Raw genomic sequence first — 22,964 nt, 5'->3', positions numbered from 1 at the left:
GGAAGCTCCTGAGAGCGACCCATTCTTTCACAAATGTGTGTAGAAACAGTCTGCATGCATAGTTACTTGATTTTATACACGTGTGGCTGTGGCAGTGATTGAAACACCTGAATTCAATGATTTGGATGGGTGAGTGAATACTTTTGGCGGTATACAATACAACTTTATTTGTTTATTTATACAGCAATAAAAGGGAATATAAGAACAAAGTTACTAAGAACAGATATAGCTAAAAGATGAAGTACATAAATAAGAAATTGAACCAAATATAAAATAGGGACACTAACTACAGTAGATGGAAAAGCTATGTTGAATAAATGAGTTTTTAAACAGGATTTAAAAGATAAAACGGAGTCTGACGCACGCAACAAAACATCAACTATTCTCTTGTTGATGTTTTGTTTCACTTCAGAACTAAAGCATTAAATATAAACCTCAAGCTGAAGTATATTTAATCCCCTGCTGAATTTCTATGTTTGCTCACTTAGAAAAAAAAGTCTCTAATTTTTACGGTAGTTTGATCTTAATGGAGCGAAACAGAATATCAGCACAAATCCAGAAAAAATACATAAATGTATACATTTATTTGCATCATTACAGGTGGGTTTAGATGTCTGCAAATATTTGTTCCTGCACAGTTTGTTATTGCAAAATTTGGATTCTAATATGATTTGTATAGCACTGCTCCATGGTGAATGGGATTTTTTAAATGTGCATTTTAAATTAAAAAACAAAACAAAAAACATCATACTATCACTTAGATATTTATCTGAAGTTATCTGGGAGTTTTAAATCTTGCTTTTAACTTGATGTTAGACAACGTTTGTATGATGTGTCACTGTGGTAACATATGGTAGTTGTCTAGTAGTAAGCGGTCCCTTTTATGGGAGGGGTGGTAAGAGGAAGGACAATGCAGCGCTGTGGATCCGATATCTGTGTTTCCACAGCAACAGATATTAAATTACGACGGGTGTTGGACTTTAAACAGAGGTGGAGGGACAGGTGACGCAGGCTTCAGTAAACTGTCTTCTTCCTGAACAGAAACGCAGCAGTCTCAGACATGGTAAGAAATTCCATTTTCCATTGAGCCTTTTTGTGTATTTTCTTACACAACAGACCATTTTTCTGTATTTACCTAACAAGTAAATACACTATTGTCACCTTGCAGGCTAAATTCCTCTCACAAGCTCAGATCAATGGTAAGATTCATCTACAGGTGCATGTTGTCAATCACTGTTTCACTCTGTTACTGATGTTTGAAATTATTTATTTGTACAAAACAACCAAACTCTCTTCTTTTTTAGTCTAATTAATTCCTGTTTACCGAAGATTTACTGTGAAAGCTCCTCACTAATTACAACAAGGGGGGAAAAAAAGTACTGTCATTCAAAAACTTTGTTTTCCCCACTGCAGAGTACAAAGAGTGCTTCTCATTGTATGACAAGAATCAAAACGGCAAGATAAATAACAATGACCTGATCACAGTTATGCGCTGCCTGGGTACAAGCCCCACACCTGGTGAAATCAGGAGACATCTACAAGTCCACAAAATTGGTAAACTATAACATGCAGTAAATCAAAGTCTTTTTGTCTTTGAATAACAGCTTGTTGTGGGTGTAGCATAAGGGACAAGTCTGAGAGGTGACGTTTAAATGACAGTAATTTCAAATTGCACTGACAGTCTTTACTACTACCGTTGAAGCATAAACTGGTGTTTGTGCTTTAAAATTCGTGGTTTTGTACATTTTTCTTACAGCCTTCTTAATGTGTGCTACATACAGTATAACACTATATATCCTTAAGAAATGCAGGGAAAAGACAGCAAATAAAAATAACAAAGGGCCTAAAGAAGTACAAGAGCAAAGGGCATTTTCTTTTTAAACTTACATTAATCATCAAGTCAAGGTTAAATAAAATGTACCACCTGATTTCACAGAAAAGTCTGCTGAGGTGGAGTTCTCTACGTTCCTGTCAATAATGCACAGACAGATGCAACAGGAGGATCCCAAAGTGGAAATCCTGGAGGCCTTGAAGATGACGGACAAGCAGAAGAAGGGATACATCGAGGCATCTGAGCTGCGGGCCAAGCTCACCATGTTAGGAGAGAAACTCACAAACAAAGAAGGTAGAGCAAGTGAGGTTTCTAATTAATGAGATGTTACGTTTTTACCGGCCTACAGCTGAGCCTTTTTACTGATACCTCACAACAATACTGCCAATATTAGATGATTACGTAGTGTTTCATAATCCAAAGTGAGTCTTAAGGTCTCTAATAAATATCTTGAGGACGTTTTGATCTGAGCTCAAATAGCTGAGCTTGTAGGGCATTGCACGACAGGAAGGACACCACTATGGTCTGTCTCTCCACAAAGTTTGTGAAATTCATTTTGGTAGTTTTAATCCTGCTCACAGGAAGATGCAAAGAGATGCACCTCTCACCTTTGCAGAGAAATAACCAATAAACCATTTCCATATTTCTATAAGTACAAAGAACTTATTCTTTGCTTCAGTATCGAACATCGAAACACCAATAAACCACCATTTATCTGAATACTTTATGACTGCAGTAAATATCAAATGTTGAATCAGGAGAAAAAAATGAATTTATAATGAACTCTGAACCTGATAGTTTTCCACAGTTGATTTCTTTAATGATACACGTGTTCTGCATCTTGACACAGTAACTGATCCACCCCTCAAAAAGTGACTAATCGCAGGAAGTTTGTCTTTAGAGCTGAGCTCAGAATCTCGTAGGTAATTACAATAGTTTCTCTCCTGGTATTTACTCCGTGGCTCCTAAAGGCCACTCCCTCCTTCCTGTCAGGAAATGCATTTGCTGTTGTGTTGCATGCTGATTAAGCGACAATTCGTTTTCCCATCAGAGAGATATTGTGTGAAATATTTCACTAACACTACCCGACAGAATATTATGAATACTAGTAAAGCCCTAGCAATAGCAATGTCAACAAAGACATATGTTGAGGACTATTTATAAGCTTTGTTCTCTGAAGGGGTTACAGCACAGAGGTGTGTAACATCATCTGTGACCTCTATAGAATTTTTTTTTCAACCTTGAAATCATAGCTGAAGTCAAACCCTGGCAGATGTCTGACCGTACAGGTCAATCCAACAGGGGGCACAAGTTTTGTGACACCAGGGGGACGGACTGGGCGACACCACCTTTGTACTGAACTTGTTCCCCTGACAAGCTGCTGAATAGTTGATCCTCAGGCTTTGTTTTAATTTCCACAAAAAGCTAAAATCTGTGACTGATTGGCATATGATGCAGCTTAAGTGATTTAGCGTCACAACTTTTTGTATCGCCTAATTAAATCACAGACAATGTCTTACTTAGTAAGAAGGCTTTTTATTTTTGCCTGCACCCAAGCACCGGAGTCCCTTGCACTTCCTGTCATTTAAGGACACTGTGAATTCTCTTGTTGATGTTTTGTTTCACTTCAGATGTAAAGCGTTAAATATGAACCTCAAGCTGAGAGTTTTAATGGAAGGACTCCTGCTGGGATTCGGATATCTGGTTAAACCTCCAGGGTGGATTTTTAAGTTTTTCAAAGCCACCTCATTCACACAGTGACGGGTCTCAGAGCAACATAAGCTGTATTTCAAAGTCTGTGGATGGGTTCTGTGTACATTAAGCTGTTTATAGTTAAATGAAGCTCAAAAGGCTTCTCAGTGGGGAGACATTTATCAAGTTTTTGGATTCCCGAACTGCTGAAGAAGATAGTAATGCCAATTTCCTAAAAGAAGAGACAACAGACAACCATTTTGAGTATTCAGGACATTTTCAAGACATGAAAAAGTACTGGAATGAAAATCTTTAACTACACTTTTGTAGTTAAGTCAACAAGGGTCCATGGTGTATGATATGAAGAGACATAAACCCTTAGGAAACTAGTATGAGTACAGCTCACAGATAAATACTGGAAGGGAATATTTGTGACTGAAATATAATGTGTTGTGTTGCAAAATATTATTTTCAGTCAATATTGTTTTTCTTTATTTCATCCCTGTTAAATATCTCACAATAGCAACAGCAATAACACCAATTATAACCATAATTTATGGTGCGATTTGGCTGCTTATCCACTTATGCTCTTATGTTTTCTCCATCTTCCTCGTGTAGTGGACGACCTCTTCAGAGAGGCACACATCAAGTCAAATGGGATCGTCAAATACGAAGAGTTCACAGCGATGCTGACGCTGCCACCTGTTGATTACTGATTTTTAAAAAAAGAAAACAACTACGTCAAACGTCAGGACAACAAGCTACGTTGGAAAACTGACTCTGAATATCAAGAAGGTGACATCATAGTCACATTTTGCACATGAAGTTCGGTTGTATTAAATTTGCCTGTTGGTACAGCAAAAGTTTTTCACAATGATTATTTCTTGAATATTTTATGATTAATACACAATACTTTAATTTCTTTCCATAACTCTCCTTTGTAACTGAACACTACACAGTACGTGTTAGCATGTGACCCTGGTGTAAAGCCATTAGATCCTCAGCGCCATAGCTGACCACGCTTCACCCAATTAAATCCTATCCCTTGGGTGTTAATATTGACTAGTGAGTATGTACCAATCTCATCTTTTATGAGAGTTTCAAGTGTTCACACGTTGTTGTTCAACAAGCTTGTATGTAAAAGTTGTGGAATATGAAAGAAAATAAACTGTAATTCCTGCTGGTATTTAGAAACTCTGACAGCTCCAATTTCTCTGTCCTCTCAAATCTTACATGCATAAATAACTGTCTCACATTTGACATTTATTAAAATTCTATTTAAATAAGTGACATCTCATATTTATATTTCCTTTTATTAAGGGCTACAGCCATAAAATCTTTGTGTTTCACACGTTTTAATTAGTAGCGTTTAGCACAGTGTAGCACTATGCATACTTAATGACAAAACACTCACAGACTAATTCAATGAATGCCATTTTCTCCACATTTATTGTATGGGCTAAACTTTAATGGTTCATTAAAGTTAATTATACCACGGTGTAAGTGCTGTGAAAAGATGCTACTTAACAATCTGATTGCTTCAGTGTGAACGTGTTTAATGACTACTACACATGTGGCATTATGTCCATTCAACATAAGTGGTTGATCTTATGATTGGAAACCAACAATTTCATTAAATGTACAGAGATGAATCTTTAAAAATAAAACAAAGTACAGGAATAAATCACTAACAAACTAAAAATAAAATAAAAAACAATAAAAAACAACTATGCAACTAAACGTGGCAGGTATGTAAAGTTCTTTACTCATCTAAATTGTCTGTAAATATAAAGGTTGTACATGTCGAAGTACTGGCTTGTTTTTGCCTTCAAAAATAAGAAGAACTACTAATGAGAATAAATGAGCAAAGGTGTGAAAAACAGAACATTTTATCTTAGTGGTAACAGCAAGGCTGATATCAAACATATATTAGTAAAGTCTGAGTTTCATGCAAGTGTAACCTGAGTTCACCTGTGCCTTCCCTGTTATGACATATCAAAATGTTGTAAAAATACTATGTCTGCTCCAAGATAAACAACTACCATTAGCATGCCCAAATACTACCTAAAGTAGGCCAGGCATAATATCCATTACTTTGAGTTGCGATATAAATAACCCTGGTCTCTAGGCCTAATGTTTCAGTGGTGTTAATTGGCCCCAAATGCTTTTATGTCAGTGCTTAGTGGTTTTGTCCCATCCTTTACTGGAATCAGACAGATTAGAGTCCTCATCCATTAGCCTGTTGTTTGGTAAAAAATGAAACATGCTCCCTTCTACACACATCAATAACCACCTGGCAGGTTTACCATCTAGGCTTCATTCGTCATGGTTATATCTTAAATTTATCTTAAATGTCACAGTCCTTGGCTCTTTGTCATGATCCAGGCAAAGACTTTTCCCTATACAAAGTTAGGAGAAAAATCATTACATGTGTAATCCAGCAGCATGCTTCAGAGGTATTTCAATGGCCTATTTCAATGGCCTTTGCAGTTACCAAAATTTGGTAACTGCAAAAGTAATTTACGAGTTCTTTCATTTCCCAAGAAGCTGCTGCTTTGAACCACAAGTGAGTCCAGCATTAATCTCGTTGATAGTCGCACAAAACACCAAAACGTTTACATGTTTACTTGATATCAAGTTGGTAAATCTGCCACTGCATACATGTTAATGCTACAGTACTGTGCAAACTTCTCAAGCAACGCCTCATTTCTTTATATTTTGTTAGGAAAATAGGACGTAGGTGCAGCAAACACATGGAAATACAGTATATAAGGCAAAGCCAGTCTGTACCTGTACTCTTGTACAATTAATACATTTTATATTTGGTATGAGCACCTTTATTCTTCAACTGAACTCTTAGGCAAGCTTCCTTCTCATTTCTTTAAGTAGTCTTCTAAGAATAGTTCTCCAGGCTTCTTGAAGGACATTCAAATCTCTTCCTTTTTTGTTCCATTCTGTCAAAAATCATCCCTCACTACACTAAAACTACACTACAAGAAAGTTTAGGTGTTTGGAAGCAAATTTTAAAAGGATGAGGGGTAGATCGAGACATTTGCACAGTGGTGTGCAATAACATTAAAAATGTGTCAAACAGAGCAACAAGCAACTAAAAAGCCAGGGGTACACAATAATCCTCTGTAATTGTAAAGTCATCATACATTCTGATGATGTATGAATCTTTGATAATAACAAATATATAAAAACTTGGCATTCACTGGACAGAATTTTAGGTATTACAATTCTTTTCAGCTACACTACATACATATGTAATTTGGTCTTTTTATTGTGATTTTTGACAAAAGGATATAGATATGTGGTGATTTTTCCCCTTTACTCCTTATCATCACTTGTTTAATAGCTTTACAGAAGCTTGCTTATTCGTTTTTAATCATTAGATATGTAAGACCATATATGACGGCACTGAACTGAGAAATCTGAGTTACTTTCCAGTTTCTGAAGAAAGTTTTTAATGAATATGTAATTATCATGAATTCTCATAACAGAACATGGCAATAATTAAACACCTAGAAAAGTATAAAATACCACATATTACTGATTCTTCCACTAATTTACCCTTCTGAATCTATTGTATTATGATGTGCTATGTTATCTTAATTTCCCTCCATTCGACCATTATTTTAATCAAGAGTTATTGTTGACATCAAATGATCCAGTACTCAAGAAGTTAAGGCACTGGGCCTGCCAATACCTGACACAATGTTTTTTTTTGGCTATGTGGCCTCAAGCACCAGGTATTGACTGCAGCTTTTCCTTTTGAAATTTACATTTTACTTTGTAACTTTAAAGTCACAAAGTAAAAGTTTGCTTAAACTGTCCCTCGAAGCGATTACAGTATAATAATCACAGCATAAAACCTAAGCTTCACATCTCTGCTCGCTTGTCAAAATTTGGAAGAGTATTTGCTATCTTGGAACCAAAGGTGACCCTATTTGAACAGTAGGAACACTATGTTTGCAGGTAAAGCTAGCTAGCTCGATTAGCGTAGTGTATCCATAGATTGGATAACATATAAACAAAATTCTTTGATTTAGTTTAATAAACTGCAGCAGAGACTTCATGTGGGCAAGTTGCTAATTAAATAAAGCCATGCACCGCCATCTGATTATTTATTTTCCACAAAATTTTCACAATAAAGGCTCGATATCCTTTTGAGACTTTCCAAAATAAAAAAGGAAATAAATACAAATTGCGCTTGCAAATTCTGTCAGTGCAGCAACTGTTTCTCTGTGCTGACAGAGGGAGAGCATTTTTTGGTAAAGGTCATTATAAATAGAATTTCAGAGACTAGCTTTAACTTTTTATTGAAATCATTTTTCATGTTCGCATGTGTAAACATTACTGGGTTGCACACATCTCCTAGCCACAACACAGCCACATTCAACATGTCTAAATCCAGAAGTAGCTCCTTCAGTCTTTTCTGGACAACACTGATCAGTTATGAACGGCTGATCTGAATAAACTGGCAGATGTGTCGAGTTCCTCTGTTATCAGGGTCATGTCTGTGGGCTTTTTATCAAAGGCAGCAACTGCTATAATGAATGGTTTATTGCTTATAAGGAGAGCATTTAATGTTACCAGTCTTTGACATTTTTTTAATCTTGATTTTAAGTGCTTTTCAAAGGTGTTTAGACACATTCTGTTTTCAGTAAACTCTCTTAATCAACTAAATTCATCATGCTTCAGAAGAGAAGTGCCAAAAACACAAGCACAGGTCTTTGGTAAGCCATCTTTTTTCATGACCTTCAGGATTTTCCCACCTATTTGTCTTCTTCCTATCCACAGAAAAACTGAAGGCTAATATGCATTCTCTTGTTTCCATTTAACTGAAAACCACAATCAAATGCAGATTTTGTGATGTAACCAAAACTACCAGTTGCAAGATAAATGCAGAGAGTGGGGGCGTGGTCACTAAACAACGGTGGCCTTCATAAGTCATGATAAATGTTAAAGGTGTAGGATTTGAAAAGAATGAAAATATTTCTGAATTTTTAACAGCCTGCATTGGTAGGAGAGCACATTTATAGCATGTCTAAACCTGAGAGCCAAAACACCCACAAAAAATTAGAAATATAGCTGGTTAAAATAAACTGAAATCACACTTTAAGGGACAGGGCTCTGCAAACAGTCAGTTATTTGTTACTTAGAAAATATGCACCACTTATTTTTTCTTTATGACATCTGTACCACTTCATGCTGTATGTAAAACCACAGTGAGAGCTATATCCTGTCGGTTCTAACGTGTACAGTCTCCGTTGCTGTCCAAAAAATTAAAGCACTGTACCAGCCATAAAGATACAATAAATGAGTGGTTTGTCTATCCGGTTGTTCAGTCTGACGTCACTAGCCGTGTCTGGGTCTAAACTCCGCTGCAGGTCCATATATCAAACGATCACCATGGCATTACTGAGAGTTGAAAAACTGTCTAAAGTCTTTCATCTGTAATAAAATGATCAGCGTTCTGCTGTACCAGGTGTAACAATTGAGTTTAACATCCAGGCATCCATGAAAACGGAATTTATGACATTTAACGGAGTTAGAGGGGGCGATCGTGGCTCAAGAGTTGGGAGTTCGCCTTGTAATCGGAAGGTTGCCGGTTCGAGCCCCAGCTTGGACAGCCTTGGTCGTTGTGTCCTTGGGCAAGACACTTCACCCGTTGCCTACTGGTAGTGGTCAGAGGGCCCGGTGGCGCCAGTGTCCGGCAGCCTCGCCTCTGTCAGTGCGCCCCAGGGTGGCTGTGGCTACAATGTAGCTTGCCATCACCAGTGTGTGAATGTGTGTGTGAATGGGTGGATGACTGGATATGTAAAGCGCTTTGGGGTCCTTAGGGACTAGTAAAAGCGCTATATAAATACAGGCCATTTACCATTTACCATTTAGAAGTTAGCAGGGAGTTAGCTCGCTAGCTTCTATCTAAATACAATATAGCATGTCCTGACTGCGGGGTTTTGGAAACAAATTAAAACGTACAGCTCTGTTATCACTTCCAACATAAATGAAGACAGAAAACTAAACAGCAGTGACGTTTGTAGGGTTACTGAAGTTTGGCTAGCTGGTATATAATGATGTGCTACGTGACCGCTAGCGACACAGCTATGTTAGCATAATATAAACAAGTTAACTTTTTTTCCACTCGATAAAAGTTAACGTGAGTGTTCTCGGTGGTCAGGAACAAATGTAATCGCATGGCAGGATGCTGTAAAAGGACCAAACTTCAGCCAGGAGAACAACTGAGATAATCCATCCACAATACGAGGTTAGTCATTCATATACTGCTGCATGGGCTGGGCTGTAGTTACATCCTAAGGTTTTAAAAACTGAGCTTAAATAAATGATTAGTGGTAATAAAAGCCGAGGGAGGTCAACAGTGATCACTGACTGTTTTAGGAGCTTTTTGAGATCAAATAGAAGAAAATACATAACATTAAACATGTTAACAACACAAAAGCCATATTAAACGCAGACTACTTTAGACCCGGAAGTAGGATTCGTCGCGTCATCACTGAACAACCGGATATCTAAAAATGCATCATACTGCTGGCTACATTGATTGGATACTCCCATGTCTAATGTAACAAAGAAATGTGCAGCAAACAAATATTTACAATCTCGCTACTTTGCTTGTTCAATTTCATCAGCACAAACATGCAGAGTCCAGGTGTGTGTAAGATTCATAACCAGTCCGTAGTTCAGAAAAAGGGCTCAGATTGTTGACTTTTAATGATGATTAGATTACATCACTCAGTGGTACAATCAGTGTGCTTGTGAGCTGCACCTTAGCTGCGAGGCCTGCTGAAGTGGGAGTGCTGGCTGCAGGATTTACAGCACTGTGCTTGTACGTTGGGGAGGTGGCAACGGCCGAGCCATCGAAGTGTCTGACAGAAACGAAATGTCAGCCGATCGTGGAGACAGACTGTTCCTGTGTAGGTGAGAAGCAAACAGAGGTCACACACGCAAAGGTTAAATACAGACCTCATTCGGGACACACAAAGTCACATTTACTGACAATTCAACAAGCTGATATATAAGTAAGCAAGACCCCCTGAAATGACACAGAGTGGATACAAAAGGGGATTAATAAAAGGAATCAGTAATTTTAATTTGTTCTTAAGTACAGGAGAAATAGTTTAACCTCGATTCTGAACTCAGAAGTATAAAACAAATGTGGAGATGAAATCAACTAGCGGCGTCGTGTGATCTCGTAAATGCCTGCTTTTAAGCATCAAAAGCACAATAAGTGTATTAAGGCAACTCTTAACACTAACGTGGGACTTCAAGTAAAAACACAGCTTTATGTCTACTTAGGAAAATTAACTTTTTTTCAGCTCCAGATGTAATTATTGCCTAGCATTAGTCCGTGCTTTCGTAAGCATATTTCTAATATATTTAAAGACTGGGATCACATTTTCCACAAAACAATCGGACTTTGAGGTGTCTGAGATGTAAGCTGATAAATCCTGAAAGAATGTTAAAAAAAAACATCAGTGTTGTCAATCCAAACTAATGGTCTTTTTATGCTGGAGAAATAGTTGATCAGCGGTACTCATGTGCCCCTTTATTAACACTAATTCTAGTGCTCAGTGTTGCTGTTGCATTGTCTTCATTTGTTTTAGACAAATTAAGAGTTTCCTGTGACTGTGCTAAAGTACTTCTTGCACCAGACCCTTAGATATTCTAGACCCAGTGCATATTGTCAGAAATTCTTATTTCATCCACCAGCAATGGTAAATGGTAAATGGCCTGTATTTATATAGCGCTTTACTAGTCCCTAAGGACCCCAAAGCACTTTACATATCCAGTCATCCACCCATTCACACACACATTCACACAAGGCACCCTTGTACCATTTCCTACATTTTGTTTCTGTCTACTCTCTATATCTATATCCTGTCCAAAAAAGGCTAAAAATGCCCCCAAAATAAAAGACTGGGATTGTTTGTGACTGAATGTGGTTAAGTTGGCAATTATATCCCATTTGCTATGTGATAAAACAGCAGTTAGCTTTGATAGAGAAACTTTCTAAATCTGCTTCCATCTACATATACAGAAATTCATCACACAAAATCCCTCCGCAGTGATGTAGCTGCTGGAGGATGGCAGGTAAATGCGCCTCTGTTTAATGACACTTTCATATAGAAATCTAGCCTGAACACAACGCTAACTAATGCCCCTATCGAGATGCAGACTGACTCAGATTGATTGCAACATTTTGACAATCTGTCTGTGTTTATAAATTAGAAGTTGAGCTCCATTTCATGTGATGACATCTGACGACTTTGTATAAGCAGGAAAAAAAATAAAGATGGATCTCACACAATGGAGCTGTATTAAGCACAGAGTTAGCATGGAAAGGAAGAACATTGACCAAAAAAAGGAATGTGTTTACCTACTTTAGCCTGTGAAGAAAGCTTTAAAGTGATAAATGGACCGGCATTTGCATAACAGATTTCTACTGCTAGTGTGCACTGAAAGCACTTTTATAATGCAAGTTACACTTGATTGTTGTGCGCACACGGTCATACCAGTGGATGCATGGGTAACATTTTTTAAGAGCATCTGAGGAGCTGGGTTTTTTCTGCCTACCCTCCTTTTTTAAACACCCACCACTGCTGAAAAAATATTAAGGAAGAGAGGGACGAAAAAAGAAAAGCAGAAAGAAAACAGCCCACACACCGCTGCTGAAATCTCCGTTTTGGTGGTTAATATCAACATTTTGGAGCAACAAAGGCAACTATTAATGGCTTAAACAGACAAAAATATTTCAGTGCTGTAGATCCTCCGCCTTTGAGCCCATCCCCTCAATCGAGATGACTACAGAGGGAAAGCAGATGTTAAAGGCAAATGTGAAAGGGGGGAAAATGGTGTTAGATAAAAATCACCATTGCTTACTCAATATATTTTTATATATCAAGGTGGCCTATCAAGATAAAAATGTTACTTTTTCTTAACAACACACTGTACTAGTCTGTACTCTAAATATGGTTATACTATTTAAACATTTTCTCTGCATAATATAAACCTAAACCCACCGCTCGAGGTTTTCAAAACTCCTCTATGTAGAATTTGCAATGTCACTCAGTTCAGTTCACAGCTGCCTCTCAGTGCACAGTATTTCCTGTTTACTGCGCCTCTCTTTCTATTCCTCTTTCTGTAAAGAATAATAAACAACAAAAGAGAAGAGTGGGACTATGGGACTCTTCAGTTATATGTATTTTTTCACGGTCTGTGAATGCAGGCTTTGGTTGGATGACAGTCTGCAGTGGATGTGTCTCTGCATCTGTGAGCTACTATCTATAAACTGTACAGACATAGATATTCTAGAAATATATTTATATTATAAAGCTAGTGACAAATAAAAAGATAAAAATGAAAATAAATAGAACTAAAACATTTCACATATAATAAATAAATGGAATAAAAGTTGGTATTTTTTTTATTATTATCACTTTATTAAACAGTGAAAGTTAACAACAGTTTTGCATAATGTAGCAAAAGCAACGTTCTGAATCTGTTGGACTTTAAATGACAAACTTTCTTTCACCACTGACAAACAGCTATTTGTTTAAATTAGTTTGGGGTAATTATGTTTTTGACACTTATGGGAGAATTAGAGCCAAGCTGGGAAAAAAGATTATCTTTTAATTTTCATTTGCATATTAATTTCAGTTCTCAGTTTTCATTTATTTAGGGCTTTTTCTGTGCACTTTGTCAAGGACTCACTCTTGTTTAGCTCTGAAAGAGATGCCTGCCAAAAACAACATTATGTGACAAGTGAAAGTGAACCAGAACACTAGTTATGCCTTCAATATTCATTCAATAGTCATTTTCTACAGTACTAGTGCAGTTGCAGTTACACTGAGATTGTGTGTGGATATTTTACATTCTCGCGGCCGCCTGACCTCCCACATCTTCTCATTACCAAACACCCGCTGAGTCTGAAGTAAATCTGATGAACGAGCGATTACAGTTCTCTCTGTAACACCACCGATGATGTCGATGTCACAGCACAAGAGATTTTGATGACGATGCCTGATTGCATTGGGCTCCCAGGAACATAAAAAATAGTTTTTATTCAAATGCCATAAAGTTTGAAACACATGAGGGAACCGTTGTCCTACATTGTGATTTCAAATTGAAGACTTTTTTTCCTCTCACGTCAAATGAAGAAACGGAAAATGTTTCTGCTTGGTCTGTGGAGTTCAACGGCAGCTGGAGAATCGTTTCATGTTTTTGTGGCCTCCAAACTCCTCCACTGGTGAATGATATACCATTTCAGTAAAGTATGCATGCTCTCTGAGGGGCATGTGGGCTGCTAGTTTGCAGATGAAATTGAGGAGCGGACCCCACTCCCACGCCCTGCCCCATATATGGCACTTATCTATTATGTACTCCAAGTTTCGGTATTTGGATTTTAATTTTCAGTAAAATATGACAGATATTATGAAACCAAGACAGATACTTTTGCATGCAAAAAGTTATATGAAAACTTCATTAGTATCCTGCATTAACTCTGTGCTTTGGGAAAGTTTGTCTGCAGACAGACGCTTAGACTGTATGTAGGTCATGCATCTGCTTGACCTCCCACTATTCTCCCTGTGGCCTTTCCCAGACAACATGCACAGACCGCAGAACTTATGTCACAATGTTGCTGTGCTGGCCTACAAAATCCCTCTGCCCTGCCCTGAAGATACAACAAACAGCAAACAGCACATGTCTACTGAAGCAACAGTCCAGCATTACTTCAAAATGAACTCGAGACTGACAGATCCCCATCCAAAGACCAGCACCCTCTTATTTACCTAACATTATAATTGTTGCTGCCGTCATAGGCAACTCTCGCATTTAAGTTCATTTTATTAGATAGTTAAGGTTAAAACAATAAGTAGGTGAAATAATAAATAAATAGTAATTCATGTTTTGTTGATTAGATTTATATGTTTAAATGTGTTATTTGTGCTAACTGTGCAATTAGGATGGAACCTTTTCTATAGTTCCGTCTGTTGTTGCAAAGAGGGCTTTTTTTTGGCTGTCACACTCAGCAAGCTAATTAAGAGAAGAGCCGCGAGGTTTGCACGTCTACAGAAAGTTATAAGAGAGTGCTTTTTTGGAACTCCCCACGATGTAAAGATGAAAGTTTATTCCCTTTGAGTGAGGCCAATGAGATAAATGTTTTATTTTGTTTATTATCGTTGTATGTAAATACGCGAGTGTTGCGTGATATTCCAGTGCAATTACCGCAGTTTGAGGTGTAATGTGTACTTTATTGATCATTTTGTTGGAATGTCTCATCAGATATAACACTTAAGGACTTTATTAAGAATATTCATTTAAGTTTGTATTTCTTTTAGTTCTGATGGCATTCTATCAGCTGTGGTGGACATCATTACATGTTGAGGCATGTCGCAGAATCCTCCTGTCCAAAATAAATGTCAGGTTAAACGCAAAGAACAAGTTGAGCTTTAATAAGACTCGAGGGGAGTAACAATAATAGCTAATCTCTCTGAAAGAAGTGGTGTGCCATTTAAACAGACAAACAAAACCACAAGAAATATAACCTGCAGGCTGTCAATACTTAATGAAAACAAAGCGGCAATTAATGTTTATGCTTACAAAAAGTAAATGAAAGAAAAATCTCCAGGTTTAAGTGTAAATTATGATCCTACTTCAGGCTACACTCATACCTTGAAGTAGGCCTTATATCTTGGGTTGCTTTGAAGTTGTGATCGTGCAAAGCACAAATGCAATTCACTTATGACAACATGACAATAAATAAATAAATAAAGTCAAGATGAGAGAAGTGTCTTAAAAAATTGGCAAAACTGTGTCACTGACTCCGTGCTAGATCTAGATTTCACAGAAAAATATCTATTTCTAGCACATCATCAATCTGCTGCCACTTTTATCAACAAGAGCACAGTGAACCCTGAGAGGCTGACAGAAGAATGTTTGAAATTAAAATGTAAATAAGCTGTTTAATAACCAGCAGATTACCCGTAAAAGTACACTATAGATGGCATATATGGAACTTAAATAAATAAATAAATGGGGAAAAAAAGTACATGTGTAAGTTTTTGATGCATCACATACAGGTTTCTAATGTTCTGCTTACAGGTAACGTTCATTTTAATGCTATACTGTGGAGGTAAACACAGACAACACGAGAGCTCTCGATAAACACTGCTCGTTTATTACTCATCACCACAGAACTGAACACTTTCCCTCCAAAACACAGCAACAACACTTCCTGAGAACTGGGTGTGAGTGGAGCCCTCCAGTGGTCCACCACACATGCCCCCCCCGAACACCCAGTAGGGTCATCCCCTAGTCCAGAACCCTTGCTTTAATTAAACGTCCAGAACGGCTGAACCGGGGAGGTGGAGAGCTGGCGGAGGGGAAACGAGGGCCAGGCTGGCACGGGCGGTTAGGAAAAACTGAAGGTAGCTCGGGCCCCGCCAGGTGGGGGGCGCTCCCAGAGGAAGAAGCAGGGTTGTCCAGTCCAGTGGAAGGCGGGCGGCCACGGCGGGGGGCCTGAGCCGGCACCACCTGGTCATCCAGAAGCACATGTGCTGGTTTAAGTCTGTCAATAGAAACAGCCTCCTGCCGACCCCCAAAATCCAAAAGGAAATGCTTCCGGCCCGGTTGAATAACCCAAAAGGGGCCGTCATACAGTGGACGCAGCGGAGGCCTATGAGCGTCATGCCTGACAAAAACAAACTGCGAAGAGTCCAACGACCTCGGAACAAAGGTGTCAGGCACACAATGGTGCACTGGGCCAGGAAGAGAAAACGAGTCTCTTGGGGGACGGAGAGATAGCACGGAGGGAGCGAAGCACGGGGGTGGGCTCTCAGGCAAGAATTCCCCGGGGACCCGGAGGGGCTGACCAAGGACAAGTTCAGCCGGGGAAACCCCAAGGTCTTCTTTAACCGCGCAGCGCAACCCCAGTAAAACCCATGGAAGGCGGTCAACCCAGTTGCCATCTGTGAGAGAAGCGCGGAACGCGGCCTTAAGCGACCGGTGGAAACGTTCGCACATCCCGTTGGCCTGCGGGTGGTACGCAGTGGTGCGGTGGACCTTGACCCCCAGGCCGTCAGCCATGGCAGACCAAAGCTCGGAAACAAACTGGGGGCCCCTGTCTGAGGTAATGTCGGCGGGGGGACCGAAACGCGAAACCCACGTTGACAAAAATGCCCTGGCCACTGCTGCTGCTGTAGTGGACGCCAGAGGCACTGCCTCAGGCCAGCGGGTTGTGCGGTCCACTACAGTCAAAAGGTGTGTGAAACCTTGTGACTGCGGCAGAGGACCAACCAGATCCACATGCACATGATCAAAACGCCTCCCTGGAACGCAGAAGGATTCGAGGGGCGCCTGTGTGTGCCTATGGATCTTAGCGCGTTGGCATGGGATGCACGCGGCTGCCCAGTCTTTCACCGATTTACGAAGGCCTGGCCAAACGAACCTAGAGCTGACCAGCTTGACCGAGGCCCGGACGCCTGGATGAGAGAGGGCGTGTACGGAGTCGAAAACGCGACGACGCCACGAAAGGGGAACTACAGGGCGTGGACGGCTGGTGGAAACATCGCAAAGCAGGCTAGGCCCGCCGTTCCACAAGGGTCTGTCCTCCAGTACAAGGCCCGTTTGCGCAGACCGAAGGGCAAGGACGTCCGGGTCGGCCTGTTGGTCAGCGGCCATAGCCTCAAAGTCTATGCCAACATAAACAGGAGAAACCAGCACGCGGGATAGACAGTCAGCCACGCAGTTGGACTTACCAGCCACGTGCTGAATGTCCGTTGTGAACTCGGAAATGGCTGCCAACTGGCGCTGCTGGCGCCTGCTCCACGGATCAGAGACCTTGGACATCGCGAATGTCAAAGGTTTATGATCGACGTACGCGGCGAAGCTCCGACCCTCGAGAAAAAAACGAAAATGCCGTGTGGCGAGGTGTAGGGCCAGCAACTCCCTGTCAAAAACGCTATATTTGCGCTCACTGTCTCTAAGCGTGCGACTAAAAAAAGCGAGCGGTTGCCAGACACCGGAGACCCGCTGTTCTAACACTGCGCCCACTGCCACGTCCGACGCGTCGGAGGTCAACGCAATCTCCGCCGACGGAAACGGGTGGGCCAGCAGGGCGGCGTTTGCCAGCGCGGTCTTGGCCCCAGAAAATGCCTGGATGCGTTCAGGGAGCCAATCAATCGGGTCCTTAGCTGTTTTACCCTTCAAGGCAGCATAGAGAGGCTGCAGCAGGTGCGCAGCTCTGGGGAGAAAGCGGTTGTAGAAATTGACCATCCCCAAGAACTCCTGCAGCGCTTTAACGGACGCAGGACACGGAAAAGCCGAAACAGCCCGGACCTTGTCTGGCAACGGAACCACACCGTCAGCGGAAATGCGGTGGCCCAAGAAATCCAGAACCGGCAAGCCGAACTGGCACTTGGAGGGGTTGACGATCAGGCCGTGTGCCGCCAAGCGCTGGAAAACCTGATGCAGATGGGACGCATGCTGACTCTCAGAGCAGCTGGCCACCAATATATCGTCAAGGTACACGAAGACGAAAGGCAGCCCGCGCAAAACGGAGTCCATCAACCGCTGAAAAGTCTGGGCGGCGCCTTTCAGGCCGAACGGCATGCGCAAAAATTCAAACAGGCCGAAAGGGGTAATAACGGCAGTTTTGGGGACGTCTTCGGCGCGCACGGGAACCTGGTGATACCCCCGCACCAAGTCAATTTTAGAAAAAATCGAGGTGCCGGCGAGGTGGGCGGAAAAATCCTGGATGTGGGGAATGGGGTAACGGTCATTCTCCGTGACATTATTCAAACGGCGAAAATCCCCACACGGCCGCCACCGACCGTCTGACTTGGGCACCATGTGTAGCGGAGAAGCCCAGGCACTATTCGAGCGCTGCACTATGCCGAGGCGCTCCATTGCGGCAAACTCTTCCCGAGCGACGGAGAGTTTCGCGGGGTCGAGGCGGCGCGCGCGTGCGAACACCGGGGGACCGACCGTCGGAATATAATGTTCAACCCCGTGCTTCGTTGCCGTGTTCGAGAAATTAGGAACAGTCAGTGAAGGGAACTCCAAGAGCAAACGCTGAAAAACATTCCCTGAAGTCACTAAATTAGCCCGATTCAGGGGCTCGATGGCGCGAGTGAAACAGGGCATTGAAGAAAAAGACAGTGCATCGATTAAGCGTCTGTTAGCGACATCGACCAGCAGTCCGTGGGCACAAAGAAAATCAGCGCCCAAAATAGGTACAGAGCTAGCGGCAACAACAAAGGTCCATTGGAAATCCCGACCATGAAAACAAACAGTCACGAACCTTTCCCCGAACGTTGCGATGGGAGAGCCATTAGCCGCAATAAGCTGCGGTCCGCAGCCTGCTGCTAAACTGTCGGCTCCGGACGGGGGAAGGAGGCTCTTCTGGGAGCCAGAGTCGACCAGGAAACGTCTCCCAGAGCGCAAGTCTTCTATGAAGAGCAGTTTTTCTTTGTCGCGGCCGCTACAGCGCGTTGGCGGGGTCCATGTCCCAGGGTCGAAAAAGCGCAAGGCGGCAGGCAGCGGCGCGCTCCGGCGCCAAAACGCTGATGGTAGAAACAGAGGTCCCGTCCGTGGTGTCGCTGTGCCGCGATCTTTGCCGTCAGCGAAGGATCGGGTACGTCGTGGCAGGTCAGCGGGGAAGTGGAAGGCGCCGCCGGCGAGGCTGGAACTAGGTCGTGATCGTGGAAAGTGCGGGTAGCCAGGAGAATACGATCCGCGTCCTCAGCCAGGGAGCAATAATCCTTCGTGCCCAGAAGCGGAGAGTTAGCGAGGCCGGCTCTCACGGCCGCCGGCAGCTGTCGGAGGAAGATGTGGGCGAAGAGGAATCCCCCGTCATCCGGTCCGAGAAGGGATAGCATGTGCTCCATCAGTTCGAGAGCCGTACCGCCACCCAGGCCTGAGAGGGAGAGGAGCTTCTCGGCTCGCTCTGCGTCGGTGAGGGCATAGCGCCGAAGAAGCAGCTCCTTAAGGGCGGCGTACTTCCCTCGGGTGGGTGGGTCCCGGAGGAGAGTCAATGCACGACGGGTGGCTAGCGGGTCGAGAGAAGCCACCACATGGTGATATTTCGTGTCGTCAGCCGAGATGCCACGAAGGGCGAACTGAGCCTCCACATGCATGAACCACGACGGGGGATCGTGAAGCCAAAAGTCCGGCAGCTCGAGCGCCACAGCAAACGTAGCTGCAGCCGGAGGCAGAGAGCTGGCGGCTGCTGATGCATCCAGAGCGGAGTCGGCGCCACCATCGGACTGCAGCATGTTCGAGTCAGGGGTCACCAATGTGGAGGTAAACACAGACGACACGAGAGCTCTCGATAAACACTGCTCGTTTATTACTCATCACCACAGAACTGAACACTTTCCCTCCAAAACACAGCAACAACACTTCCTGAGAACTGGGTGTGAGTGGAGCCCTCCAGTGGTCCACCACAATACGTCTGTTTTGTGAGGGCATATCCTCGAGGATTTTTTAAGCTACTTCTGACAGTACTTGATGAGCTCATACAATCTGGTTGACCTCACCAAAATTAGACTTGAGATGTATAGCGAGTTCAGTAACAAAAACCTGACATATTCAATAAAAGAAAAAAACAGTAAAAAAAGTAAAATTTGATTATTGACGTCCAAGGAAAACATCCATATTAATTCTGCAGTCAGAGTTCATGATCAGGACTTCAGAGCCTCTGCTGTGGTTAAGGTTGTGTGTGTGTGTGTGTGGGGGGGGGGGGGGGGGGGGGGGGGTGTACGGTAGACTGAGCTCTTAAAAAGAGCATAATTAACAAATCCAAAGGGAGAAAATGCCACGCTGATTTTGTCCCAACGAATGCATCCCTGCTTCTAAAACACGTGTAATGTCCATGTGAAGGATGACCTCGCATCAATTTCATCTCATCTTGGTGAGAAGCACCCACTGCTTCCTAGTAGGATATTAATGACACACAGCCTCGGTAAATTGTCTGGCATACAGGACTCAAAATATATCTTGGTTTCACGCAGCTCCACACATGTTTTTACACGTTTTTATGCCACAGCACAGCGCATTCACAGTGAAAGTCAAAGGGGTTTTTTTCTTCTTCATCTTCCACTCCACGTCTCATCGGATTTTAATTAGAGAAGCTTTTGGAAATCATGAACTGAAATCAATCATGAAAAAAAAAAGGGTTTGATTTTTTGGTTTGATTAGACCGTCTGTTAAAATATCACAGTGATAAATTGACATGAATCCAGATTTCGTAAAATTTCAGATGGCTTGTTGTCTAATTCATATCTGAAAAGGTTCCCGCGCTTCCCCATCACTGACCACGCGAACGCACACCACACCTTTGAATTTGTGGCTGGAATTTAATGATCGTAAATCTTATCTTAAGAGATAAAATATATAGATCACTGAAACGCGTCTCCTCCATCGCTTTACATTTCTGTCACGCCTGGTCCCCTGTTAGCAAGAAATGTTTATGATCTATGTCCAGTTTATATTTGTGATCACTCTCGCTTTGCTGCAGCGACTGAATGGCACTGAATTAATACCCGTCTCTAAGCTCTGATGTGGAGTGATACTTCAAGTGATTAGACAGGAGAACTGCTTTATGTCACAAGAAATGGGCTCATTTGAACAGATGCAAAAACAGTGGTGCAAGGTCAGACTTAAATCCATTAAAATCTATTATACTGCACACTCCGAATATTTTTTTTGTTCATCATCTTCAGTATTTCCTTCAATATCATCTGTTTAAAAAGGTCATGACTGAAGCTTTGCTGCTTTTATGTTTCCTTGGTGATCCTAATCATTGTTTACAATAACATCCTTTAATGTCATATTTAAAAAAATATCATAAGTCAACATTTAAAGTGTAGTATCATTAGGTTTTCTCCACTTCATGTTAGCTAGCACACAATGAGTCACTGGTTTTAGTTTGATATGCTATAATTACACCCTGATAACGACTGTGTTTAGTCTGTTCCTTCCCATTCCATGCAAGGCCACCTGGGTTGGCTGGAAGACTGTTTACTGTCTCAGCTGAACTCTGGACACGTACACACATACATATACACTGATATGCACACACTCATCCCCACTACCTTTCCAAACGCCTTCGATGCTTATTCCCTTCCGATGCTGCATCCTTTACCCACCCCTGTTGCTTGTCATGTGTTTCTTTGGTGTATTAAGAGTTTTTTCATGTGCTTTGTGCAGAGGTGTTTTTTTCTGTTCTCAAACTGATCTCCCTGCTGGAGCTCAGTCTGGGGGGAGTTATTTTTTTCTCCTTATCTTTCCTCGTGTGGTGCATTTTCCATTGTTGTACCTCTCTGACCTGTCTTCCCCATGTGATGTTTTGTGTAATGTATGTATGGTCGGAGGGTAAGATGGCGCCGCCATTGCGTGCAATAGGTCGGCAGCCTTATGAAATTTCCCCTTGTGGGACTAATAAAGGTATATCAATCAATCATGTGCGCTAGGAGCTGAGATGTTCCTGCTCTGTACTCCAACACCCTGACAGGGCATTAATCAGCTCAAACAGGCTTTATTGACAACAGGGAGGAAAAAATAACCTTTGCCACCATCTGATTACCTTATTCCAATGAAAATCCACAAACACATTATTGACTGTAACTGAGGGTGAAACACAAAGCTAACATGGCCAAATATTTGCTGCCACGTTACACAAGCCTCAAATATTTATCATTACACTTTTACTCCTCTGTGCTCTCAAAATGTCAGCAAAGATGGCATTCAGACTCCAACAGGCTGCCCTCTGAAGAACACTGTGATTTCATTTCTGATATATACAGCAGAAATGCCAAAGAACTGCTGTGGCCCAGATCAAAACAACTGAAAGTAAACGTGCAACGGGTGATTGTTTAATGACAGAAGACACGCATGTAAACAGGAGATGTAGTAGTGATGGACAGTCTTTGGAGGTTAGTGCCTTTTATAAAAGCGTGTTCTACACTAAACACCTTCAGCGCTACTGTTATAGCATAACCAGGTGTGAGTGGGCATGCTTCACCTCACAGGTACACACTGAATAGTTGGGAGTGAGAGAACCACTTATGTTATAAAACGGCTGCTATACCTCACTCTGTGTAGGTGACCTTCGTCTACAATCACCTACAGTAATGAGAGGCTATTGTAGAGCCAGAATGTACTTAATAAAAAAGATCGAAAGTGAAAACTTTGATCCAACAAGAATGAGTAAAAAAAAAAAAAAGATGATGCACAGCCAGCAATTCTCCAGTTTTGAATGGAAGCTTTGAATGTAAATATCTCCTTCTTGGCTTCGTTTGAAAAGGAAGTTTCAGTTCATCTTGTGCGTGCCCGGTTAACAAAGAAGGCCTTTCAGGCTAACGTACTCAGTCTTTCCACTTATTTTGTGATGTGGCACCATTAAAGAAACGCT

General features: G+C 41.7%; 2 protein-coding genes across 3 annotated transcripts in view; one reads left to right on the top strand and one right to left on the bottom strand.

The window, feature by feature from the left end:
• The first annotated feature begins 43 nt into the window (after positions 1–43).
• Positions 44–5,797, top strand: calml4a (calmodulin-like 4a). Its single transcript, XM_086292903.1, has 5 exons — positions 44–1,063; positions 1,169–1,199; positions 1,414–1,554; positions 1,937–2,125; positions 4,142–5,797. The coding sequence occupies exons 1-5, from the start codon at positions 1,061–1,063 to the stop codon at positions 4,237–4,239; spliced, it is 462 nt and encodes a 153-aa protein (XP_086149029.1). The 5' UTR covers positions 44–1,060; the 3' UTR covers positions 4,240–5,797.
• Positions 4,461–22,964, bottom strand: part of adamts7 (a disintegrin-like and metallopeptidase (reprolysin type) with thrombospondin type 1 motif, 7) — a 91,986-nt gene continuing 73,482 nt past the window's right edge. For both annotated transcript variants that reach the window (XM_086292880.1, XM_086292870.1), the window contains exon 24: positions 4,461–10,460. In XM_086292880.1, the coding sequence (XP_086149006.1) occupies positions 10,318–10,460 (143 nt within the window). In that variant the 3' untranslated portion in view covers positions 4,461–10,317. The remainder of the gene's footprint in view (positions 10,461–22,964) is intronic.

This window comes from Aulonocara sp. 'chitande type north' Nkhata Bay, linkage group LG1, assembly GCF_057382095.1.
Source record: "Aulonocara sp. 'chitande type north' Nkhata Bay isolate Kocher_YH1m ecotype deep benthic linkage group LG1, A_spYH_male_GT1.1, whole genome shotgun sequence".
NCBI classification, from domain to species: domain Eukaryota; kingdom Metazoa; phylum Chordata; class Actinopteri; order Cichliformes; family Cichlidae; genus Aulonocara; species Aulonocara sp. 'chitande type north' Nkhata Bay.
Note: the sequence above shows the minus strand (reverse complement) of the source record. Positions and strands in the feature narration are given on the sequence as shown.

Excerpts from the sequence above, each read along its gene's own strand:
- calml4a (XM_086292903.1), top strand. Across the intron at positions 1,555-1,936 it reads TCTACAAGTCCACAAAATTG|AAAAGTCTGCTGAGGTGGAG; the intron begins GTAAACTATAAC and ends CTGATTTCACAG. Across the intron at positions 2,126-4,141 it reads GAAACTCACAAACAAAGAAG|TGGACGACCTCTTCAGAGAG; the intron begins GTAGAGCAAGTG and ends TTCCTCGTGTAG.